The sequence below is a fragment of the Lucilia sericata genome, unplaced genomic scaffold (genome assembly GCF_015586225.1).
Source record: "Lucilia sericata isolate MDLA Ls3-8-SP2 unplaced genomic scaffold, ASM1558622v1 Contig000015F_arrow, whole genome shotgun sequence".
Taxonomy (NCBI): domain Eukaryota; kingdom Metazoa; phylum Arthropoda; class Insecta; order Diptera; family Calliphoridae; genus Lucilia; species Lucilia sericata.
In genome coordinates this window covers 1365223-1390000 of record NW_023994054.1, presented here as the reverse complement: position 1 = coordinate 1390000, position 24778 = coordinate 1365223, and the positions used below count along the sequence as shown (strand labels likewise).

At 30.5% G+C, this 24778-nt stretch overlaps 2 protein-coding genes across 2 annotated transcripts; both read left to right on the top strand.

Annotated features, from left to right (window-relative positions):
* The first annotated feature begins 2524 nt into the window (after positions 1–2524).
* LOC119605609 lies at positions 2525–18456 on the top strand. Its single transcript, XM_037958822.1, has 3 exons — positions 2525–3842; positions 6836–7139; positions 17183–18456. The coding sequence occupies exons 1-3, from the start codon at positions 2719–2721 to the stop codon at positions 18416–18418; spliced, it is 2664 nt and encodes an 887-aa protein (XP_037814750.1). The 5' UTR covers positions 2525–2718; the 3' UTR covers positions 18419–18456.
* Positions 18457–22910: 4454 nt separating this feature from the next.
* Positions 22911–24566, top strand: LOC119605846 (homeobox protein MSX-2). The gene is made up of 2 exons (XM_037959174.1): positions 22911–22932; positions 23998–24566. The coding sequence occupies exon 2, from the start codon at positions 24003–24005 to the stop codon at positions 24564–24566; it is 564 nt and encodes a 187-aa protein (XP_037815102.1). The 5' UTR covers positions 22911–22932; positions 23998–24002.
* The last annotated feature ends 212 nt before the right edge of the window (positions 24567–24778 follow it).

The following is a 24778-nucleotide window of genomic DNA, read 5'->3' as shown; positions in this document are numbered from 1 at the left end:
CGACATAAATAAGTTTAATAATAAATCATATGATCGGATATACTACATTATAATTTATAATTATGTATATATTTAAACAATTTTGCATAACAATTTTTGTCCTGCATATAAATAATAAATAAAAAGGTTTTCCCTTTCTTAATAATGCTATTGCTACCGGCATATAATAAAATATATGTACATACATATGTATGTACATATGCATATATTTTGCGATATGGTCAACTTAACAAACATAAATTATCATAATTATTACAATGTATTATTAAGTATATACAGTGGTGAACAAATAATGTTCATTCTAAAAACACCGCACTTATGGGTTATTGTTAACCACAGTATTAAATAATAATCGTTTCTAAATAACAAACATCAATCATTAATTACTTTTATTGGCTAATTAACAACATAAGAACGAATTCTGGGGAAGATTTATTTATGTTTATTATAGCTGTGGTGTTCACAAATTTCCCAGCATTTCCTTCTATTTTAGAAGAGAATGTACCAGTAAACACAAGACATTATGAATAATTTAGTTTTAAACTTATCGTGTCCTTCTCTACATCATAGTTAAATTATGGGTAACAGATATCTAGAAAACATCTTTTTCCAGGCGATATAAGTATGTACATATGTATATATACATACACTGAAAATAATCCATGCTCAATTTTACGAAAAAAAATTTCGTAACTTCTTTTTTCGTAATATTTACAAAAATTTCGTGTATAATACGAAATATTATTTAATAAGACCCTTTTCTATTTTTACGAAAGTACGAAAACCTTTCGTAATATTTTTTTCTTAAATTTTAGCGAAATTAAACATGATATGATATTAATAATATTATCGTTAAATAAAACTACAACATTTTTATAAAAATTAAGAAAAAGTATAATAAAAGTATTTTCATAAAAAAATTAAAAATTCTTGTGGAGAATAATTTTTAACTAAAATTAGAAAAATTATTTTAAAATGAACAAAAATGTTTGCATAAATTAATATTTCGTAAATTTGACCATATTTATTCAAAATTCACTTTTTTCAATTTATTTAAATTAATTTTTCCAATATTATTTTGCATTATACTAAAATATTTCGTACAATTTCGTATATATTACGAAAGAATTTCGTGGTGCGAAACAACGAAAGATTCGTATGTACGACATTTTTCGTATATATTAGGCATTAATTTTTTTCAGTGTACATATGTACGAAATTTCGCCTAAAAATGCAAATGTTGGTCATGCGGAGCGACATAAATTTTCATAAATTGTCCACAAAATTTCACATAATTCTAATTATAAATCAGAACTATTAATTTGTGTTCCTGCTTAGGTTTTCGCTGCTCATATGGGATTTAAAACTTGTTGTTCGTTTATTAAATATGTAATGAATAATACCCAACTCCGACGCTTTTGAATGACGACTAATCATTAACTGTCCCGGTTCATAATGTTAACCTATTAGCTGAGTTATTCACAAGTAATTCTTGCTTACCGGAAAGCTATCAATTACTATCCGAGATCGAAAGGGTATCATTAACTGTGACAAAGGGTATCATTAACTGTGACAAAGTCTCCCGTACCAGATGACATATCAGTACTGATCTTGAAGTAGTGCTCTTTTTCGCTAGTTAGCCCATTAGCTAAATTGTGAAAGATTGCTTTTGTAACGGCAATTCATGAAAATAGAGAGGCTAATAACAGTCTAATAGAGAATGAATCTATTGGTCAATTACTTTTGAAGATATAAACGATTAAAAATTGTTCGACTTTATACAGAAAAGAAAAAAACCGGTAACGCCGTTCTATTAGAAAGATTCGGGACTCTATATATGTCCAAAATTTTGTTTCGTTCAAATTTAACAGGATTTTTGAACTCTTTTTGTAAATGGCTACACTCCTTGCGAAATTTTTAAAAATTTTTGACTATCCCTGAAAAGGAAAATTTTCTTTGGTGAGTCTAAATTTATTCATTCCATCGGGTCTAAAATTAACTGGTGCTAAATGTTAACCCAATCAAATATAGAACATCTGTGAAAGAATTCGATTAATTATCACAAAATTGGTTAAAATGTAAAATTTTTTCCGTTACAACAAATATTTTTACATTTAAAACAAATGTTTTCTAAACACTAGTCCCCCTAGCCTTCCTACCACAACATGATTTCCTACTTCCACAAAAAGCACTACATAAGTAGTGACCATTTCGTGAATGCTGATCCTAATATATAGCTAGTTTTAATAAAGCTCTCAAATACAAAATGTAAATTTCAAATTAATCAAAAATCATATGATCGTTGAGTTCATTATGTTCACAACTGTAAAAACACTATTCGAAATGATTTGAAGAGAACAAAATGTTTTTCAGCTTGTCGTTCAGAAAACTAAATTCAAACCTTTAAGTGATAAGAATTCTATGGATAAAATGCTTTACGAAGCAAACAAAACTAAACCAACCAACCAACCAACCAACGAAAATATTTTTATTCATACACATGTATTTCAGTTATTAATCTGAGACGTTTGAAATAAGACGCAACGATCGTGCATTAAACAAATTGAATACTTAATAGTGATCATAATTACACATATTTAATAATAATTATAAATAATAAAAAATTAATTTTGCATAAAAATTACTATAAATAAAATATGAGATTTAGAAAAAAGTTGACCTTGTGAAAATTTACAATTAAAAAAAAAAGGAAACAAAATGCATGATATAAAATATCAACCATTAAAAAATAATGATGAGGATCCCTCAATAACAGATTCAAATTTTGATACGTATAGAAGTGTTTCTAATGAATTTAAAAAATATTGGTTGTTAAAAGTTTTACTTATATGTTTTATAATTGTTAAAGCAATTTATGTGATAAATAATTTTGAAACTATTATAAATTGGCTACAGAATCACAATCGTACAGATATTAATTATAATGAAACCGATATATTTGAAAATGTCACCAATATATATGAAGAGGATTCTTTAGCAGCAACAACAATACTCTATGATTTCGTAAACAAAACTATAGTTGAGGAAAATCATTATTTGGCAACCACTAGTAGTAGTAATATTACTAATAATACTACTTTTATTACTACTACTGATACCACTTATACTAATAATGCTACAGCTGCTAGTAATAATTATTATGAAATTACGACAAAGAAATTATATAAAGATGAAAAAACAATGGAGAATAATAATGATATTCAAACTAATGATTATAATAATGTGGATTCAACAACATTAAAATTAGAAACAAATTTTAAAGATGATGCAAAAACAACGACAACAACATCAATTAATTTAAATAGTAATAACAATAATATAGCTACAATAGAAAACCTAACAACAACAACAACTGCAATGTATTTAAATAATACAATAATTACCTCAACATTATTACAAACTACAGAAATAGTTACTGGTCCACCAATATCTAGAATCACTACTACGACAACAACATCAAAGCCGATGACGCCACCACCACTTAAAATACCTGATGTAAAACCTTCTTCCCCAACAAATGAGCTAAAAAAATATTTCATTAACACCAGCCACTGTCATATACCCTATGTAGATCCATTCACATCTGATGTTCGCAAGATATTTAAACCTCAACATAGTACGGGTTGCACCAAAGATCAGCCCATTATAAGGGCTTCCTTTAATGAGCTCGATTACCAATATCATTTACATATTAACTATACAATAGCTGAAGAATTACGAAAAGATACTAATAAATCGAATCCTATAGAAGAGGATGTTTTGTGCTGCTATCAAGAAATACTACGTAGCGGAAGTGGTTCAAATGTTGATGCTAGTTTTAAGTAAGTTGTGTTTTTTTTAATCTACAGTAAAACTCGTTTATAACGAATGTGTAATATTATAGGGAAATATAAAGAATAATGTTTTGTATTTGACTATGTCGACAAATTTATTGATTCAGATATTAAGTACCAATATAGAATATTTGTGTGAAAAAGTCATCCCATAATCTTTACCGAATTTTAACTAAATAACTTATAATTTGGTTTTAAATTATTATGCTGCATTATTCGTAAAAGCCGAGATATATTGTATTTTACAAGCATTTAAACAAATTAACTAACATGCAAGTTTATATTCGATAATTTTCAAACAAAATTAAAGAATGACCTTGTTAATAATCAAAATATTTTTTTAAAATATATTTAAACTTGTTAAATAAATTTCCACAATTAATTTTCGACATATAATTATCTCATGCATGCAATAAAATAGATGTGATTAGATATGATAGTGTTTTATGTGTGCATATACTATGTATATAATTATTATTAAATTCCCCAAAAATATTGTAATGTTTTTCTTTGAAGTACATACATACACACATACATTTACATGTTATGAATGAAAATGCGTAGTATATATGTATATTTGATACAAACGAGTTCTAGTCAATACTCAGTTCAAACGATACAAGTAATACGAATGTTTGTGTGCTTTAAATCAAGTTGTATGCAGTGAGTAAACCGGGAAATGGAGGTACTTAGCCTAAATTAATATTTTTGTAAATGGTGATGATTTCAAGGTAATTTGTCGATCATTACTTTGAATTTTTGAACTTAATTTCGAATATTAAAACATAATATGGTATTGTCATTAATAGTACTTAATACTGCCAAATTTTAGCCAGTTCGATACTCGGGAAGTGGTTTTATTAGCTTCAATATTTATACGAAAATTTTTTTGCAAATATTTTGTTAGTTTTTTTGACATAATAAATAATTTATAAGCATACAATTTTTTTCGAACATTACGAATTTTCGAACTTAATTTCGAATATTCGAACATAACAATTTGTTGTCATCAGTGCAAATTCGGGCAACGAAAAAAAAATGTAACCATTTATTAAAAAAGTTTTAATCGATTCATCCGATTCAAGTAATCAGTTTTGTATTGTTTTAACATAAACAAATTGCTTACGCAATTGGAAGGATTGCGTAGTGCTCACATAGGTCATTGTAATGTTAGGTAGTTTTGCAGGGACATAGAATATATGAAATAGTATTGAGGTACAACGGAACGGACGGATTATCTTTTTGAGAGTTACATATATCAGCACAAACGTATTATATCCTCATCAGTATGGTGGTGTAGCTTCGTCCTGTATCTGGTGTTTAAGTTTTATACTTTATACTATGTTTGTTTTTTTTTTTGTAACTTTTAAGTAGAATTTTCTATATTTATAAATTACTAGCTATACCCAATGTGCTTTGCTACCCTAAAAGCAATACATATAAGTAAAAAACCCACTTAACGATTTTGAAGATTCTAACTACAATAGTTTTCCAAATTTACAATATGTTACATATGAGGGATGCCAAGCAAATTATTGCAAGTTCGCCAATTTCTATTATCTATCTATGAAAAATTGTAATAATCTAACAGTTTTCAAGTTATATGAAATCGAGTGTCAAGCCCCCATTGAAAGTCCGCTCGATATTCTCTAAATGTTCACATGAATGTCAAAGTTTTTGATGTAAAATTTGAAGATTCTGGCTCTAATAGTTTCTCAGATATACGAATTTTTCTATTTAATTCATTTGAGGGCTTCAAGCTCCCCAGATGAAAGTCCGCCCTTTTCCCCCCAAAATGTTCAGATGAATATTAAAGTAATTTGTGCAAAATTTGAAGAATCTAATTCTATTAGTTTCTCAGATAAACGAAATTTTGTATTTAATTCATATGGGAGGTGCCGCTCCCCTCATGGGTAGTCCGCCAATTTATTACCCAAAATGTTTATATGAATGTAAAAGTTATTCGTGCAAAATTTTAAGATTCTAACCGTTATAGTTTCCAAGACAAACGAATTTTTGTATTTAATTTATATGGGAGGTGCCATGGCCCCCAATGCTAGTCCGCCCACTTTTTGTCCTAAATAATCATATTGACACTAAAGTAGCTTCGACTAGATTTGAGGACTCTAACTGTTATATTATCTCAAATATTCGGATTTAATATTTTCTTAATATGGGCGTAACTCCTCGCCCACTTGAAATTTAAAAATAAAGAGTAGCCTATTACCTATTCCAGACATAATAATCAAATCTAATATATGTTCATTGTACATATGTATGTAACTTAATTTGTAAGCAGAATTTCTGCTCTATGTATTCCATTATAGAAATTATATGTACATATGTATATTTTTATAGATAAAAAATATTTTTTGATAAAAGGCAAAACTATGTATGTGTTATTCCATATACATACTTTATTTCTCTTCAAATCAGAAATTTATCATATTCTTTTAAATAGAATAGTGTATGTACATTGTACAAAGAACATAGATTACACATAATTACTAACTATATAAAAAATTTGATTTATAAAACTTTGATAAATTGATAATGTTTAGCAGGTTTACATATTATACCGTTACCACTAAGATAACGTTACCGAAATAAGTATAAATACCGTTATATATAAATGTATGTATAATTCATGGAAGCTAACGTAAATAACATTTTCATCGCTTTAAAACGGTTGCTGTCTGTCCGCCTAATTTTCTAAAGGCCCCAGTTGTCGTATTATTTTATCAGAATTTTCTTCTTAAATCTGAAAAATCGGCCAATAAATATCAGAGATCAAAATTGCGAAAACCCCCACAATTTATTCTATATTTCTGGATAAATATATCTTGGACGAAATGTTCTGTTTTGTATATCAAAAGAAATAAATATTTATGTATGTATATCAGTTCCATAGTTTTACAAAATCGCTTTATTACCCGTTATTTTTATTTTTAATAAATTGTTTTTATTTTTCTTATTTACAGATTACTGCCATGTACAAATTTCCATCAAGATTTTGTGGTTCCATTGCATATTAACGGTATTATTGTTAATTGTAAATCGAAATCTAAAAAATCCACTTTACAGGAAGATGCATTTTCCTTTATACAAGTGAATAAAACCATAATCCAACAGGAATCTAAAAATGTTACAGTTCAACGTCGAAAACCAAGTATATTAATGATTGGTATAGATACTTTATCGCGCATAAATTTTCGACGAAATATGCCGGAAATGTTAAAGTATCTTGTTAAAAATAATTGGTATGAACTGTTGGGTTATAATAAGGTAATTAAATACAAATTCATTTCATAGCTTTTTACTTTTTATTTATTTTTAATTTAAATTAAATGTACTTTTTAAAAATAGATAAAACTATATGAAATACTTTAAAATAGCCTATATGTATGTAATTTGTAATACACAGCTCAAAAGCCCCGATTTTTGGTTTGTTTCAGTCTTGTTATAAATGATTGATATGTATAAAATTTTTATTGTTTTAATCACCAATTAACTCTCAATATGAAATTTTTGTTGAAAAAACTACGTATGTAGTTTCCCGTATGTATATGGGAAACTACATATAACATTTTTCATAATTTTTCGAAATAAACTTCAACTGACTGGTTATTTAACACTACTGTAATAGCTGGCTTGGAGACACTTGACTCTCTCCCAGAACAAGTAAATGTCCATATACCTAGGACAGTAGTAAAGTAATTAGTTAAGAAGCTAGTAATATGATTGAGTTCCACGAAGCAATTTGGGCATTGTCATCCACTGCCCAGTAAAAAATTTTTAGACTTTAGGAAGCTAAAAAGGGAAGTAACTGCATCTGTATTCGCTTACTATTAAGCCTTACTGAGAAGCAGGAAATAAGGGAATACCAATGATAGGAGTAATTTTATAATGTAAGCTGAAAAAATTAAAAGCTTACTACTATCCCTTACAGAGAAGCAGATTGTAAGTGAAATATTTAAATAATATTTAAGCTTACTAGTGGGAATGCTTCCAAGTGGGAATTCGCTATATAAAAATCATGCCTTATCGAAGCAGGTTTGTAAGGGAGAAAATAGCTTCGTTCCCTTACAAACCTGCTTGCATGTAAGCTCCAATTTTTACTGGGTGACTACTTTTAACTGTCTCTATGTAGGGTATGGAGTGACGATTGACTTCTTCGTAGAACAAGATCATGTTAAAATGGTAGTTCGGGACTTATCAAAGGCGAAATATAACAGTGTTTTAGTCGGTTATTAATCGGATAATTTAATTTTTTTTTCTTAATCGAATAAAAGGAAACTGGATGTCTTATTGCTTTTTTTTACAATATTTTTTTACAATATATTAGTGACTGTGTATTTGGGTCTCAAATATTTAATTCTTTAATTTAATCGATAGAACTACGTTAACTAGTTAGTGGCTCTACGTCTCTGAAGTGCAAAAATTCGACCACTTAATTTTTATACCCACCATCAAAAAAGATATACCCCCCATTTTTTTGTCATTCCGTTTGTAACACATCGAAATATTCATCTAAGATCCATAAAAGTATATATATTCTGGATTCTTATTAAATTCTAAGACGATCTAGCCATGTCTGTCCGCCCGTCCGTCCGTCTATCTGTTGAAAACACGATAGAGTCCAAACGGAAGTACCTAGCTGGCTGAAATTTTGCATAGACATTTTATATTGATGCAGTTTGTTTGGTATTGAAGATAGCCAATATCGGTCCACGATTTCGCCTAGCCCTCTATAGAAACCTAAATCGCTTTGTAAAATTTTATAAGAATGGGTGCATAATTGACCCTACCCCCCATATAAAGTCCCCTTCAGAAAATGACTTTAACGCTCATAACTGCCTTGAAGAAGCAGCTATAGCCATAAAATTCGACATGAACATATTTTATAGAAACCTTAATATCTTTGTAAAATTTTATAAGGATCGGTCCATAATTAACCCTACCCCCATATAAGGTCCCCTTCAGAAAATGACTTTAACGCTTAACTGCCTAAAAAAAGCATCTATATCGATGAAATTCGACATGAAAATATTCTATAGAAACTAGGGTGATCGATTATTCGACATTTTCCAAAAACCGGTTTTCGAATAGTTCGAATAGTTGACATTTAAAAAAAACCGGTTGATATTTTTCAAATACAGAAAAAACCGGTTAACCGGTTTTTCATTATAAATAAAAAAAATATATTTTAATTTAAAAAACTTAATGTTTATGTTTAAATTTGATTAATAAAACATGGCCCGAAATGATTTTTAACAGTTTAAAAGATTATAACTTTAGATCTAGTCGTCTGATTTACATTATTTCTTTAATATAAAAAAAATAGGAAAAAAGTGGGACACTTCTGTTAAACATAAGGTACTATGTAATCCTAGCTTATTTTAAAAGCCCTGTTTAGGAAATTTGCATAGGCATTCCAACACTTCCATAAAATTTCAGCCGTAAATTAATTATTGTAATTGGAATATAATCTTAAGATTGATAAAATTTTATCAAACAGTTATCAATTTTACAAATAATTTTTTTTAATTAATTAGGAAAATCAAAGAAGTTTAACGAAAGGAGCTGTAGAAAAATATACGCTAGTTCCTCGACTCGAATATTTTTAAAATTTAGACGGGCTGTATTATTATTTACTTAAAAATTTCATTTAAATAATCTTTGAATACAAAGCAAATAAAAGTATTCGAAACCGGTTTTTAAAAAGTGAAAAAACCGGGTTATTCGATATTCGAAAAATCAACATTAAGAAAAAACCGACACTGGTAAAGCAGAAAAAACCGGTTTTAAAACCGGTTGAAAAATCGAGTCGATCACCCTAATAGAAACCTAAATTGCTTTATAAAAATCGGTCCTTTATTGACCCTACCCCCAATATAAGGTCCCTTTTAGAAAATGACTTTAACGCTCATAACTGCCTTAAAGAAGCATCTATAGCGATGAAATTTGACACGATCATATTTTATAGGAACCTTAATATCTTTGTAAAATTTTATAAGGATCGGTCCATAATTGACCCCCCATATAAGAAAACGACTTTAACGCTTATTACTAGCCTAAATTAAAATCGTTCTAGAAAATTTGACGAGGTCCCTTAATTGACCAAACCAACCCCCAAATAAGGTCCCTCTCAGAAAATGACTTTAACGCTTAAAAATACAAGTACAGCGACAAAATTCGACAAACATTTCTCTACCAAATTTTAGGAGAATCAGTCCATAATCGATATACATATACATACGATGGTAAAATTATAAATGAGAAAATTATTTTAATAATAACAAAAGCATCGATTCTTAAATATCAAAGTTTATTTATAAGGAAGCATTCCTTTTCGGCAATGATTTGATGGTGGGTATACAAGATTCGGCACAGCCGAATATAACACTCTAAAATTTATGCATTTTATACAAAACCTTTTCTGAATACAAAATTCCAGATAATAGGAAATATACATCAGAAGTTTCTCGAATAATGTTAACCCATAAACTGTGAAGGTCAAACTCATGCTATGTAATATTGGAAAACTTTCTTGAAACCATAGTGAAATATTATTTTGTTTTCAAACGATTTAAATTTAAGAACAAGTTATATTCGGCTGTGCCGAATCTTGTATACCCACCATCTTTTATATTTATTATCAAAACAATTTTCTCATTTATTATATCTATGTATAATTTTACCATCATACATATGTATATCGATTATGGACTGATTCTCGTAAAATTTGGTAGAGAAATTTTTGTCGAATTTTGTCACTGTACTTGTATTTTTAAGCATTAAAGTCATTTTCTGAGAGTAACCTTATTTGGGGGGAGGTTTGGTCAATTATGGACCGATCCACGTCAAATTTTCTAGAACGATTTTAGTTCAGGCTAGTAATGAGCGTTAAAGTCATTTTCTGAAGGGGACCTTTAAAATATGTTCGTGTCGAATTTCATCGCTATAGATGCTTCTTTAAGGCAATTATGAGCGTTAAAGTCATTTTCTGAAAGGGACCTTATATTGGGGGTAGGGTCAATTATGGACCGATCCTTATAAAATTTTACAAAGATATTAAGGTTTCTATAAAATATGTTTATGTTGAATTTCATCGCTATAGTTGCTTCTTTTAGACAGTTATGAGCATTAAAGTCATTTTCTGAAGGGGACCTTATATGGGGGCTAGGGTCAATTATGGACCGAATCTTATCTTATTTTCAATACCAAACACACTGCATCAATATAAAATGTCTATTTCAGCCCGCTAGCTACTTCCGTTTGGACTCTATCGTGTTTTCAACAGACAGACAGTTGGACGGACAGACATGGCTAGATCGTCTTAGAATTTAATAAGGATCCAGAATATATGTACTTTTATGGGTCTTAGAGGAATATTTCGATGTGTTACAAACGGAATGACAAAAACAATATACCCACCATCAAGGGTATAAAAATAAATATATTTTTATAATTATATAAAATGTCCGAAATATAAATATGTATGTATGAACATAATATTCAATGCCATTTTCCGAGAAAACTGTGAGTGATAAAGAAAAACCGACATCAAATTCGGTTTCAGCAGTCGAATTGGTTTCAAACCTTGATTTTGTTGGCCTGTGTAATTAAGGAATAAATAAAGGGAGAAAATTTGTTATATAGATATTGAATTTATGAAATTTTACTGTTAAATAGTAAGTTTTTATTAATCGGTTCATTGATAAAAATTATTCGGTTTATTCGTTATTTGAAATTTGGCAATTTTCATTTATTCGAGCGATTAATCGTTAGAATACCCTAGTGTTGTGCAAAAAAAAAATCCAAACTATTTATAACAAATTCAATGGAAAATCGAAAATGCACAGACTGCATAGTTTGCGAGACTTTTGAACGTTTAAATCAAAAACTCTTAATATTAAATAGGTGTTAAACCATCTATAATTTTGTTTTGTCGTCAGTTGGAGTAGTGGAAAAATAACAGAAATAAAAAAAATTTCTATAGTTATTATTCCCAAAAACATAATATAAGCATTTGCTAAAAAATTATTATATAGATAATATTGATACAATTGTTAAAATAAATCAAACAACAAAGTTATCTTCCTGGTACAATGGTATAATTATTGCGTAAATATTTATGTAGTTGCCACTAAATTTAAAAAGCAAACTAATAGGTGTTATTGATACAAATGTACGTGGCAACTACATAAATACATATTTACGCAATAATTATACCATTGTACCAAGAAGATAACTTTGTTGTTTGATTTATTTTAACAATTGTGTCAATATTATCTATATAATAATTTTTTAGCAAATTTTTTAGTACTCAAACTCAAATCGCAATGGTACTTATTTGATTTTGGTCGTATTTGAAAATAATAAATCGTTAAAATAAAGCAAATAATAAATTTATTTTCTTGGCACAATGTTATACATAATCATTTCCTTACTGTATGATTTGATACGTTTTTTATAACTAACATTGCCAAGATCAATATACACTGACTCAAACAATTAATATTTTCTAAAATATTTGTCCGATTTACAAAAAAAATTGTTTCTCAAGATAGATAATACTGTCCTAATAAATTTTCTAATTTCAAAAATTTTAAATAATACTCTATATTTTTGTAAATTATTTTTTAATTGTAACACCTCTAGAATGCAACTCAAAACAATTGTCGGTATATCATAACCCTTACAACTTAAACGTGTCCTAAATTTGGTAAGCATAGTTTTAATAGTGAGTTCAAAGAAATACGCCTTGGGGTAACATCTTAAAAGCTATTTTTCACAGATTACGACCGATTTACTATCGATTACATTGTGAATATTCAGCCATTCCGCATGAATTGAATACTTTAACATTAGTTTGTTATTAACTCTATATTACCTAGTTTTTTTCTTCAAAATTCCCCATATGTGTTCTATGGGATTAAGATCTCGACTCTGAAAAGGGTAGGAAGTACTTCTTTTACGTTGCCACCTAACCATTCACTTTAAATTTTCGACAAGCGGTTTGGGTTGTTATCATAAACGAACTGATGCCTAATTTTACTGCATTGGCTTCCAAATGTGGTTTAAAAATATTTAATAAATTATATTATCCAATGTCCTTCCACGAATATGATGTTTTGGAAACATTCTACAGACATTATACACCACATCATCACAATACCACCAATGGATTTCACACTTGCTTTATGATTTTTTTAATTCACAAGCGACATTTTGTTTACGCCACACAAATCTTTGGCTTTCTGATCCGAAAATGTTGTACTTACTTCCAACTGTAACAAAATATAGTTTTCCAGTTGTATTCCGCTTTGTTTGCGTAATATCGGGATACTCCAAGCGTTCTTCACATTCTTTACTGAAATAAACACTTTCTTAGGTCGAACACATGCCTTATATTGATTTAGATGAAGAAAATTTTTTATAGTTTGGGCATTTACAGATACATTTTAACATCCAATTTTCCCGATTATTTGTACATTTCTTTAATATATTAAAGAGAAGATAGTGGCCTACATACAATTTGAGAATATTTTGCGAAAAATGTTCTTTCATTACTCATTTAAATTATTAATTATATGATTTTGATAGGATTTTTGGTAACGGCATTATTCTTACACTTATTTTAAATGTAAACAAAGTAAAAATTTAACGGAAAGACTTTAAAGCAATCCTGATTACATAAGATATTAGACTACACCTCATTTTAACGCACCGTTATATTTTAGAGCTGTATCCTTTAACTGTTTTTCTTCTGTACGGACATTTTTGTGAGTTTGATTATAGAGATGTTGCAATTAAAAAATAATTTACAAAAACATTGAGTATTATTTAAAATTTTTGCATTTAGAAAATTTATTAGGACAGTATTATCTATCTTGAGAAACAATTTTTTTGTAAATCGGACAAATATTTTAGAAAATATTATAAAATATTGTTGAGTCAGTGTACATAATACTATTGCCTGAAAATATAAACCATGTTTTAGTTCCAACTCTTATGATAGGTAGGCAAGGGAAGGTATAATTACAATTACTTGTAATTATACACTTGTAATAGAATTATCAGCAATTTCATAATTCACAAAAAACTTTATTTAATGAATGTAAAAATGTATAGCTTTCAAAGTTGAGCTTTTTCAGTCTAAAATAATCTTTAGTGTTAGTTATTTAGTTACATTAGTTAGTTAGTTAGTTAGTTAGTTAGTTAGTTAGTTAGTTAGTTAGTTAGTTAGTTAGTTTAGTTAGTTAGTTAGTTAGTTCGGTTAGTTAGTTAGTTAGTTAGTTATTAGTTTAGTTGGTGTTAGTTTAGTGAGGTTAGTTAGTTAGTTAGTTAGGTTAGTTAGTTCAGTTTAGTTAGTGAGTTAGTTTAGGTTAGTTAGTTAGTTAGTTAGTTAGTTCGTAGTTAGTTCTGTTAGTTACGTTAGTTCGTTAGTTAGTTAGTTACGTTAGTGTAGTTAGTTCGTTCTTCGTTCGTTCGTTGTTTTTTAGTTCGTTATTCGTTCGTTCTTCGTTCGTTTTCGTTCGTTGTTCGTTTAGTTCGTTGTTTTTCGTTTTTCGTTAGTTCGTTCGTTATTCGTTCGTTCGTTTTTTCTTTCGTTTTCGTTTCGTTTCTTCGTTTTTTTCGTGTTCGTTCGTTCGTTTTCGTTTTTTCGTTCTTTCGTTCGTTCTTTTCTTTCGTTGTCGTTTCGTTTCGTTCGTTCGTTCGTTCGTTCGTTTCGTTCGTTCGTTCGTTCGTTCGTTCGTTCGTTCGTTGTTCGTTCGTTCGTCGTTCGTTTCGTTTCGTTCGTTCGTTCGTTCGTTCGTTCTTCGTTTCGTTCGTTCGTTCGTTCGTTCGTTAGTTCGTTCGTTCGTTCGTTTTCGTTTCTTCGTTCGTTCGTTCGTTCGTTCGTTCGTTCTTCTTCGTTCCTTCGTTCGTTCTTTGTTCGTTTCGTTCTTTCTTTCGTTCGTTCGTTGTTCGTTCGTTCGTTCTTTCGTTCGTTCGTTCGTTCGTTCGTTCGTTCGTTCTTCGTTCGTTCTTCGTTCGTTCGTTCGTTCGTTCGTTCGTTCGTTCGTTTCGTTTCGTTCTTCGTTCGTTCGTTCGTTCGTTCGTTTTTCGTTTTCGTTCTTTCGTTCGTTTTCGTTCGTTCTTTCTTCTTTCGTTCGTTTTCGTTTCGTTTCGTTTCGTTCGTTCGTTCGTTCGTTCGTTCGTTCGTGGGTTCGTCCGCTCGCTCGCTCTCTCGCTCCGCTCGCTCGCTCGCTCCGTCGCTCGCTCGCTCCTCGCCGCTCGCTCGCTCGCTCGCTCGCTCGCTTCCTCGCTCGCTCGCTCGCTCGCTGCTCGCTCGCTCGCTCGCTCGCTCGCTCGCTCTCGCTCGCTCCTCGCTCGCTCCCCGCTCGCTCGCTCGCTCGCTCGCTCGCTCGCTCGCTCGCTCTCTCGCTCGCTCGCTCGCTCGCTCGCTCGCTCGCTCCTCGCTCGCTCGCTCGCTCGCTCGCTCGCTCGCTCGCTCGCTCCTCGCTCGCTCGCTCGCTCGCTCGCGCTCGCTCGCTCGCTCGCTCGCTGCTCGCTCGCTCGCTCGCTCGCTCGCTCGCTAGCTCGCTCGCTCGCTCTCTCGCTCGCTCGCTCGCTCGCTCGCTCGCTCGCTCGCTCGCTCGCTCGCTCGCTCGCTCGCTCGCTCGCTAGCTCGCTCGCTCGCTCGCTCGCTCGCTCGCTCGCTCGCTCGCTCCTCGCTCGCTCGCTCGCTCGCTCGCTCGCTCGCTCGCTCGCTCGCTCGCTCGCTCGCTCGCTCGCTCGCTCGCTCGCTCGCTCGTCGCTCGCTGCTCGCTCGCTCGCTCGCTCGCTCGCTCGCGCTCGCTCGCTCGCTCGCTCGCTCCGTCGCTCGCTCGCTCGCTCGCTCGCTCGCTCGCTCGCTCGCTGCTCGCTCGCTCGCTCGCTCGCTCGCTCGCTCCTCGCTCGCTCGCTCGCTCGCTCCTCGATAGATAGATAGATAGATAAGATAGGTCTAAAGTTATTTTCAATTGTTTGTAATATTTTCAAATACTTTAATATTAATTTCAATAAATGAAGTATGGATGCGAATAAGGGCGTAAAGACCACTTCGCCTAAATCGCGTTTTCGACATTATAGTGATCATCTGATCTATTTACATCTATTCCTGAAAAAATAAATTAAAAAATCCGAAGTTTTCGCCAAAATATTTAGCTTTAAAAGCACTTTTTGTAACATTATTTTTTAAAAATATCAAAATGATCAAGTATTTCTTGTTAAAAATCGTATAAATAAATATTAATTGCATCAAATTCAGTTCTATGTATTATTTTATTAGATTGCAAAAAACTTTTATTTCAACATTAATCTCAATGTGGACTAGTGCTGTAATATTCTACTACTTTTGATTACTCAATACTACTCAATACTTTTCCTTTTTTTAAGTAAAGTTAGACCAGTCATCACACCTCTTTTGAGACATTTTATTTTTTTAGATAGCGTCGATAAATATTTGTAACTTTTTAACTATTATTGCAGTGTTTAAATTATTTTTACATTGATTTGATATTGCTAAGAGTTGCATTTCTAATAATGATATGGTCTATATTAGATTTTAGAGCTGTATTTTTTCACATCATAGCCGTTAAATTTAAATAAGTTAAATCCATATACAAGTCTGAAAGTATTGAGTAACTACTTTTTAGTATTGAGTACCCAAAAAATAGGGCAAATACTCGATACTCGATACCCACTACTCAATACTTTAACAGCACTAATGTGGACATCAAAAAGGGAGTATATCAATATTTAGAGTTGTATATTAAGAAGACAATTTTTGAATTTTTTAATAGTTTTAAGTTAAGAAGTTTTTTGTCCTTGTAAGGCATTAATGTAATACTAATAACTATAGTTGACATTGTCCAGACCTCCAATAATAATTTAAAAGGATAATCAAGGACTTCCTTGAAACTTAAGCAAATTATACTCTGGTCTCTTATGTTGATGCTGTCCAAATTTTATCCTATTTAGTTAATAATAAGTACATGAAAAATCATTTATTTCTGAACACATTCAACATAAATATATGGTTATATGCCCTTATTCCATTTTAGTAAAATTTCGAGTGCCGATTTTTGCAAGTTGTGATTTGAATTTTTTCAGAGGGATAGCTATGAATTATACATATCTGAGGATATATTTAAAAAGTTGATCAAAAACATATCATTTTAAAGTTTCATAACGTTTTTATGCTCTTCTGTATAATTTCCCAAATGGTTTATACGCCCTTATTCGGCTCTATGCTTCAAATTTTAACTACAATTATGTATTTTTTTATTATATTTTAGGTTGGCGACAATACATTACCCAATTTGATGCCAATGTTAGCAGGTTATACTAGAAACACTGTCAACGACAAATGTAATCCCAGATATGTTGTGGGTGGTTTTGATAACTGCAATTTCATATGGACCACATTTAAAAAACATGGTTATCATACGGGTTACGCCGAAGATGCTACTACTATTACAACATTTAATTACAAACTGAAAGGTTTTAAAAATCCACCAACCGACTATTACTTTCGTCCCATAGCGCTGGCCATTGAAAAATCGATGAAGAAAAAAACCAAGGCTGGATTAAATTATTGCGTTGGACGTAGACAATATGGAGAGTATGTCTATGATTATGGCACGGAATTTGTAAAACGCTATAAGAATCTAACGAGCTTTGGATTTTTCTGGACTAACTCATTTAGTCATAACTCCTATGATGTCTCAGCCACTATGGATAACACTATGGTCAAGTATTTTAAAGAGTGGGAAAAGCAGGGAATATTTGACAATTCGGTGGTAATGTTCTTCAGTGATCATGGTGTTAGATGGGGTCCATTATTAAAATTATCGCAAAGTTTTCTGGAAGAACGTTTACCAATGTTTTTCATATCTTTGCCAAAATGGTTCCGACAAGAATATCCTAAACTCGTAAGAAATTTAGAAATCAATCAAAAGCGTTTAGTTAATCCATTTGACATAAATATGACCCTGCAGCATTTGCTGAAATTGGGAGAACCCACCTATGAAATGCAGCAAACTTTTGATTGTCCCAAATGTCAAAGTATATTTGAGGAGATACCAGAAAATCGTACTTGTGAAGATGCCAGCATACCAGAAACATGGTGTACTTGCAAACCTTTTAGGGCAGAATCTACAAAAAATGAAGAGGTTAAGACGGTGGCAAAACTGATTATAGAGGAAATGAATCGTTATTATGAACTCAAAAATATAACATCTTTATGCAGTCCATTGCAATTAAAAGAAATAACAAATGCCAAAGTAAGCGATGCAGATGAATCTTCTCAATACATAACCACTTATGTAATTGATTTTGCAACGGATCCCAAAACCGAACCAAAGACACTATTTAGTGCCACCCTGGATTATAATAGACAAAACAAAAGTATTATACTAAATGTTGATGACATTAGTAGACAAAGTCTTTATGAAAAAACCGCCAAATGTATAGATGATAAACAGGCTAAAAAATATTGCATCTGCAAGAACTCTTTAAAATTGCCAAAATAATTAACTAAAACAATTAAGGAAATCAAACAAAGTACAAATAGCATATGAAAAGAAAAGGGGATGGACAAATTATAAATAATAATTGGTGTGGTCGATATCTTTGCCACATCAATCTACTATGTACTGTTATTACATTTAACTACTACTTCCTTCCCATAATTTATGCTCTGCCATCATCGAGTTAAACGTTACTGCAGTTTTCTATTGTTATTGAATCTCAGCTGAAAGAGATAGTCGATTTCGTTTGTATCGTCAAGTATCAAGTGTCTTATCAAAATTGACGATCTGTTAACAATGTTATTGTAAACAAAACCTCAACAAATTACAAATTACTCGTACCAAAACTATTATTTCCGACAAATACTACTTACTACTCAAACCATCAACAAACCTAATTGTGTTGTATATGTATGGATGGATGGATGCAAGTATAGAAAGAAGTTTTTATTATTAACGTTGACTGATCCTTGGAGATTTTAACGATTATTGTATTTATACTCTCTTCTCTTCTATTTAAAAAAAAATAGGGATGAAACTTCTTGCTATGATTTTGATACAATTATTGTATTATACCATAACATTGCTTTTTCGTTCCTTTTAAGCAGTTAACTGCAATTATATTGTTTATTAAATTATTATAAATTACCATGAAGTTATTGTAAGTATTTTCATTATAAAGGATAAATTAATATAATTTTATTTTATTAAAGTTAAACAAACATTTTATTCCATCTTTCTCACTAATCAAAATTTTAAATTGCTTTATTGTTTTACAGTTTAGTTCTGGCTATTTCTGACTAAAATCCAATTTGTACTATTTTCTATAAATATATCAGATCGAATTGTGTGAGAAACACGACTAAAAAACATTTTGTCATTCCATTTGTCAAAAATTTTAATTAGATTGAAATCACGATCTACTTTCTAATTCCACTAATTTAATTTTTATGTGATATTTATAAATTGTTAAATTAAAAAAAATTATATACATACACATCATAGGCAAAGATGACATATATTTGCCTATGATGTGTATGTTCCTTTGAAAGAAATATAAATGGCAAAAAATCCTGGTTCATAGATCCAGTTTACCATTAGAATAATATTGTTAATAGCTTGCATTTAAAGATAATTGTAAATATTTACAAATCTACTTGATAATTGTAAATTAATTATTTAACATTAAGACTTAGCCAGTAAAATACATACATAAGTACGCCAAATAAATAAACTTTGGAAAATGATTCAATATTGTTATTTTTAATAACTTTTTTATGAGTTAAAAAGAAATTGTATTTAAAAGTTTTTAAACGCAATAATGTCTATATTTTAATAAAGATAAAATATGGAAATGATTAAATCAAATCTTATCAATAGAGTGTTTTTTTAAGAATGTACATTCAAGTATTCCAAGAATCAACTTATTTTTGAAATTTTTTATAGGTATGCCTTACAGATATCGAAAATTTCCAAGGAAATTATTTACAAAATTTTACAAAAATTTTTTAATTAGAAAAAGTTTTCAGCATGTTTATTTATAGGAAATTTTATACAAAATTTCCCATAAAGTTTCCCTTTGTAGAAAATTTTTGATAAATTTTTATTTATAGAAAGTTTTCTATAAAGTAAGTCTGTTAGTCTGTTAAAAACACGATAGAGCCGGAACAGAAAAAGCTAGAATTTTCCACAAATCCTTTTTATTGATACGGGCAGTTTGATATTGAAAATGGGCAAGTTGTTTCTTATCTCTACTTTAAAAAAAATCCATAAATGTTCTTTATATCTGCTTGGTATTGAAATATTGGCCTAAGACCAAAAGTAAGTCTGTTAGTCTGTTAAAAACACGATAGAGCAGGAACAGAAAAAGCTAGAATTTTCCACAAATCCTTTTTATTGATACGGTCAGTTTGGTATTGAAAATGGGCAAGATCGGTTCACGATTTCACCTAGACCCCACACAAATGGCCCCCTGGTGTACAGTTCAAACATTCATAACTGGCTTAAAAAGACCAGTACAGTGATAAAATTCGTCATACGCAAGTTTTATACAAAATTTTATGAAGATCGGTGCATAATACTATATCCTACCCCCCATATAAGGTCCCCTCAGAAAATGTCTTTAACGCTTATTACTGGCTAAAAAATAATACTTTAGCAATGAAATTTACAATACAAATGTTTTGTGAGCACCAAAATCACTCTACCAAATTTTATGAGGGGCGGTTCATAATTGACCCCCACTTCTTATAAAAGGCCTCCTACTTCAAAGCTCATAGTTGGCATAAAAATACCAGAATACTGATGAAATTTTACATAAATAAGTTTTATATTAACCAAAATCTCTGTGCCAATTTTTATGACGATCGGCTCGTATTTGATCCTACCCCTCATATAAAGTCTTTCTTAAAAAATGTTTTTAACGCGCATTACAGGTTCAGAAATACCACTTTAGAAATGAAATTCTCAGTAAACAAGTTTTAGGCCTTATTCATAAACAAGCTTTTATTTTATAAACTGTTATAAATAAATTTTTAATGGAAAGTTTGTTTTATAAACCTTTTATAAACCTTTTATCTTTACGACTCACGCTTTAATGGTGGGCACATAAGATTCGGCATAGCCTATTATAACACTTTTACTGGTGAGTTTTTCACTGCAAATTTAATGCGCTTAAAAAATTTTAGAGCATATTTTTGGTTTCCCTGGTAATAACATATTAACTTATAGGATGTATAATAAGTGAGGTTTTAAATTAATCTGATTTGTATTACCTTTGACCTTAAATATGTCGCTTAGCACAGATGTCATTAATTGTGACACTTAGTTCCATAATTCGGACTATAATCCCATAATTCGGAGCTACAATAAAATTCCCTAGTTTTAGGTGTGTGTGTGTTTTAAGTGGTAAACTATTACATCATATGAAAAATTACAAAAATGAAATATATTCTCCACGTGACCAACGGTAGTTTGTTCATAACACCATATTTAAATTATTATATTTTTAACAAACTTTTAAGTTCCACAACAATTTTGGGAAAAATCCCGATTTTTTGGTATATTAAAAATTCGAAAAATTGTGTTATAAACTACTCTACTTGACCTACAAACTGCAATAGGTCGCGTGGAGAGTATATATACACTATCGGACAAAATAAAGTGCAAAAGTGCTCATGCTACATTATTTCATCGAAAAATCGGTTAAATGATTATTGAAAATGGAATTTTTTTTCAAAATCATTTAGTTTATATACAATGTTACAAAAATAACAATAAAACTAAATTATTGTACTTACAATTTTTCTGTATAACATCTAAAATTAAAATAAATTCACTTTTTTGTCGGACAAAATAAAGTGTAAATTTTATATATCATTATTTAAATTTCTTGTATATCAAAATTTTTTATCTATTTTGGTTCTGATTTTAACATCTGTATCTACTTAAGCCATTTTGGTAATTTTGTTCTCCATTATTATTCGCAATCGCCTTCCCTTCCCCTTGCTATCCCCATATGATAATTTTCAAAAGAAATACGTTTTAGATCACTATTTCATCGAAATTTTTTGATAAATTGTGGTCCAAAGTTAATCTATTGGATTTAGGGCGGTGCTCTGAGCAGGACATTCCAATTTTTCAGTGATTTTTCCTACAGAAATGTTATTTTTTTAACTTTAACAAGTGCTTAAGCTTATTATCTTGCCGAAATATAAAGTTGCCCAAGTCCATTTCGAAGGCACTGATCTTAAGATTTGACTGTAATATGCTTATATAGTGTTCATTGGAGCTTTTTGAATAAATTTCACCTAGGTTCCTCACACCTAACGTTAAAAATTGGACACATACGAAGAGTCAACTGACCCATACCTTCAATCTTTCACCAACATATTTAAAAGCTTAAAAATTTTTTCGATTTTAGTATTTAATTTCGTAATTTTTAGCTCAAATTTACGTAGTTGGTCAGATGAGTCCCAATTTCTACCGAAAATTTTGAAATGTCGACAATGAGTGCGAGTTAAGCCCTTCAATATACAAAATTTTAAAAACAATACCCCAGGTTTTAAACATTATGGTGGAGGGCTATCGGTATTGTTACATTATTCAACTTTAAGAGCGAGAATCTTAGTGAAAATGGAGTAAGCAATAACAAATGAGCAATTCACGAGCGTATTTAATAAAAATTTTGAAATAAATGCCGTAAAAATGGGTTTGGGAGACTTAATGCCTCAACCGATTCATGACTTCAAACATACGACTAAGGTCAAAAACATTATTGTAAGAAAAAAAACACTGAAAAATTTGAATGACCTGCTCAGAGCATCGCCCTAAATCTAATAGATTAATATTTGACCACAATTGATCACAAAATTCCGCTGAAATAGCGAACAAAAACGGATTTCTTTTGAAAATAATAGTATGGGAGAAAGCAAGCAAAGTGAAAGCGATTGCGAATAATAATGGTAAAAAAATTACAAAAATGGCTTGAGTAGATCCAGATATTCAAATCAGAACCAAAATAGATAAAAAATTTTGATATACAAGAATTTTAAATAATGATATATAAAATTTACACTTTATTTTGTCCGACAAAAAAGTGAATTTATTTTAATTCTAGATGTTATACAGAAAAATTTTGAGCATAATAATTTAGTTTTATTGTTATTTTTGTAACATTGTATATAAACTAAATGATTTTGAAAAAAAATTCCATTTTCAATAATCATTTAACCGATTTTTCGATGAAATAATGTAGCATGAGCACTTTTGCACTTTATTTTGTCCGATAGTGTATATGTACCTTTTGTAATTTTTCATATCGTGTAATACTTCGCTTATATAATTCTTTGCACTCGTATTATACTGAAAGGCTTAAGTAAATTTATATTATTTTTGTTATGTTTACACGACTATAAATAACATGTTTATAATTATTTTCCAATCAAAACATATCAAAATATGCTTTTCAACTTATTTTCCCATCTAATACAAATGTAATATACTGCTTTGGCTTAATCTGTAACGAAAATCAATCATACATGAGACTTTAAAAAAGAAAATCCAAAACATATTTTGCATAAGATATGCCTAAAAAACCGATACAATTTCAGCAATATTGTTTAAATGGGCGCGTTACATTTTGATGAGGGTTTCTTGTCTGTTGTCTGTTCGTATGAATGGCGATAAGATGATAACAGATTCATTTACTACCTGATAAACTACTGAAAGTATTTGTTTTTGTAATTTATTTCAAGTACGGCGAATAATATATCTAGACTCTAGAGTAGTGTGGCATGAGTTACGCCCCTTTTTGTTTGTATGTGTGTAAATAGAGCTGCAAACCGCAAATATTTCAATGAATTTAGGATTTTGCGTTTAAAAGGAGACAACAATATGAAATGAAATGGCAAATGTTGAAATTGAAATGAATTAAAAATGGAGTTTTAACAGGAGCCTTTAGCTACAGATCCTTTAAAATCAGCAACGTTTTTGAAAATTAGCACAGTACAACATTTACTAGCAATTGAAAAGGATCTGCTCTTGTCTTCCTTAAAATATTATTTTAATTTTTTTGTTTATTTCCAATATGAGTGATTTTAGTATTGATTATATATTAAATAGAGCCGGTGAAAAGTATGAAGGAACTAATCGTTCACTCGGCATTATTAAACGTAATAATAAAATTCCACAATTTCATCCATTTATGATGGTCATAAATGATCATGAAAATAAATTGGAATTTTTGAAACAATTGCAACAGCAGCAACAAGAACAACAACAGCAATGTTTGGAGGAAATGCCTGTATTGGATTGGTTACAATATTCCCGCTATCATCCACCAAAGTTGCCCAGATCTTTACGTCAAGGACCGGCCAAACGTACTCCTGGACGTCTTCCACGCATACCTTTTACGCCTGCTCAGTTACAAACCCTAGAGAATGCCTATAAAAATTCCAACTATTTAAGTGCTGAAGATGCCAATAAATTGGCAGAATCATTGGATTTGACAAATACTCGTGTTAAAATATGGTTCCAGAATCGTCGTGCCCGTGAACGACGTGAAAAGCGTGAAAAAGAAGAATGTTATGATTCCACACTATCTTCTAATGCTTCAAGTCCTGAACCAGAGGATGTTATAGATATCGAATAGTACTTTTTTATAAATTTGGTTTTATTTTAATTGTAAATAATTTTGTAAATTAATTTTAATATTTAAGTTATAGTTTTAACAATATTTTAATAAATAATATTAATATGTTCAAAAACTGATTTTTATTATTGAAAATACAGAGTTATAAATTGATAGTTAGGTTTAAAGATGGCCACAGCAGTCTTCAGACCCTTAATCACAGTAATAATGAA

What these genes read in the sequence shown, in the direction of transcription:
- LOC119605609 (XM_037958822.1), top strand. Translation starts at nt 2,719, where the DNA reads ATGCATGATATAAAATATCAACCATTAAAAAATAATGATGAGGATCCC. An exon ending in AATGTTGATGCTAGTTTTAA is followed by an intron (nt 3,843 to 6,835) that starts GTAAGTTGTGTT and finishes TCTTATTTACAG; the next exon opens with ATTACTGCCATGTACAAATT. An exon ending in AACTGTTGGGTTATAATAAG is followed by an intron (nt 7,140 to 17,182) that starts GTAATTAAATAC and finishes ATTATATTTTAG; the next exon opens with GTTGGCGACAATACATTACC.
- LOC119605846 (XM_037959174.1), top strand. Translation starts at nt 24,003, where the DNA reads ATGAGTGATTTTAGTATTGATTATATATTAAATAGAGCCGGTGAAAAG.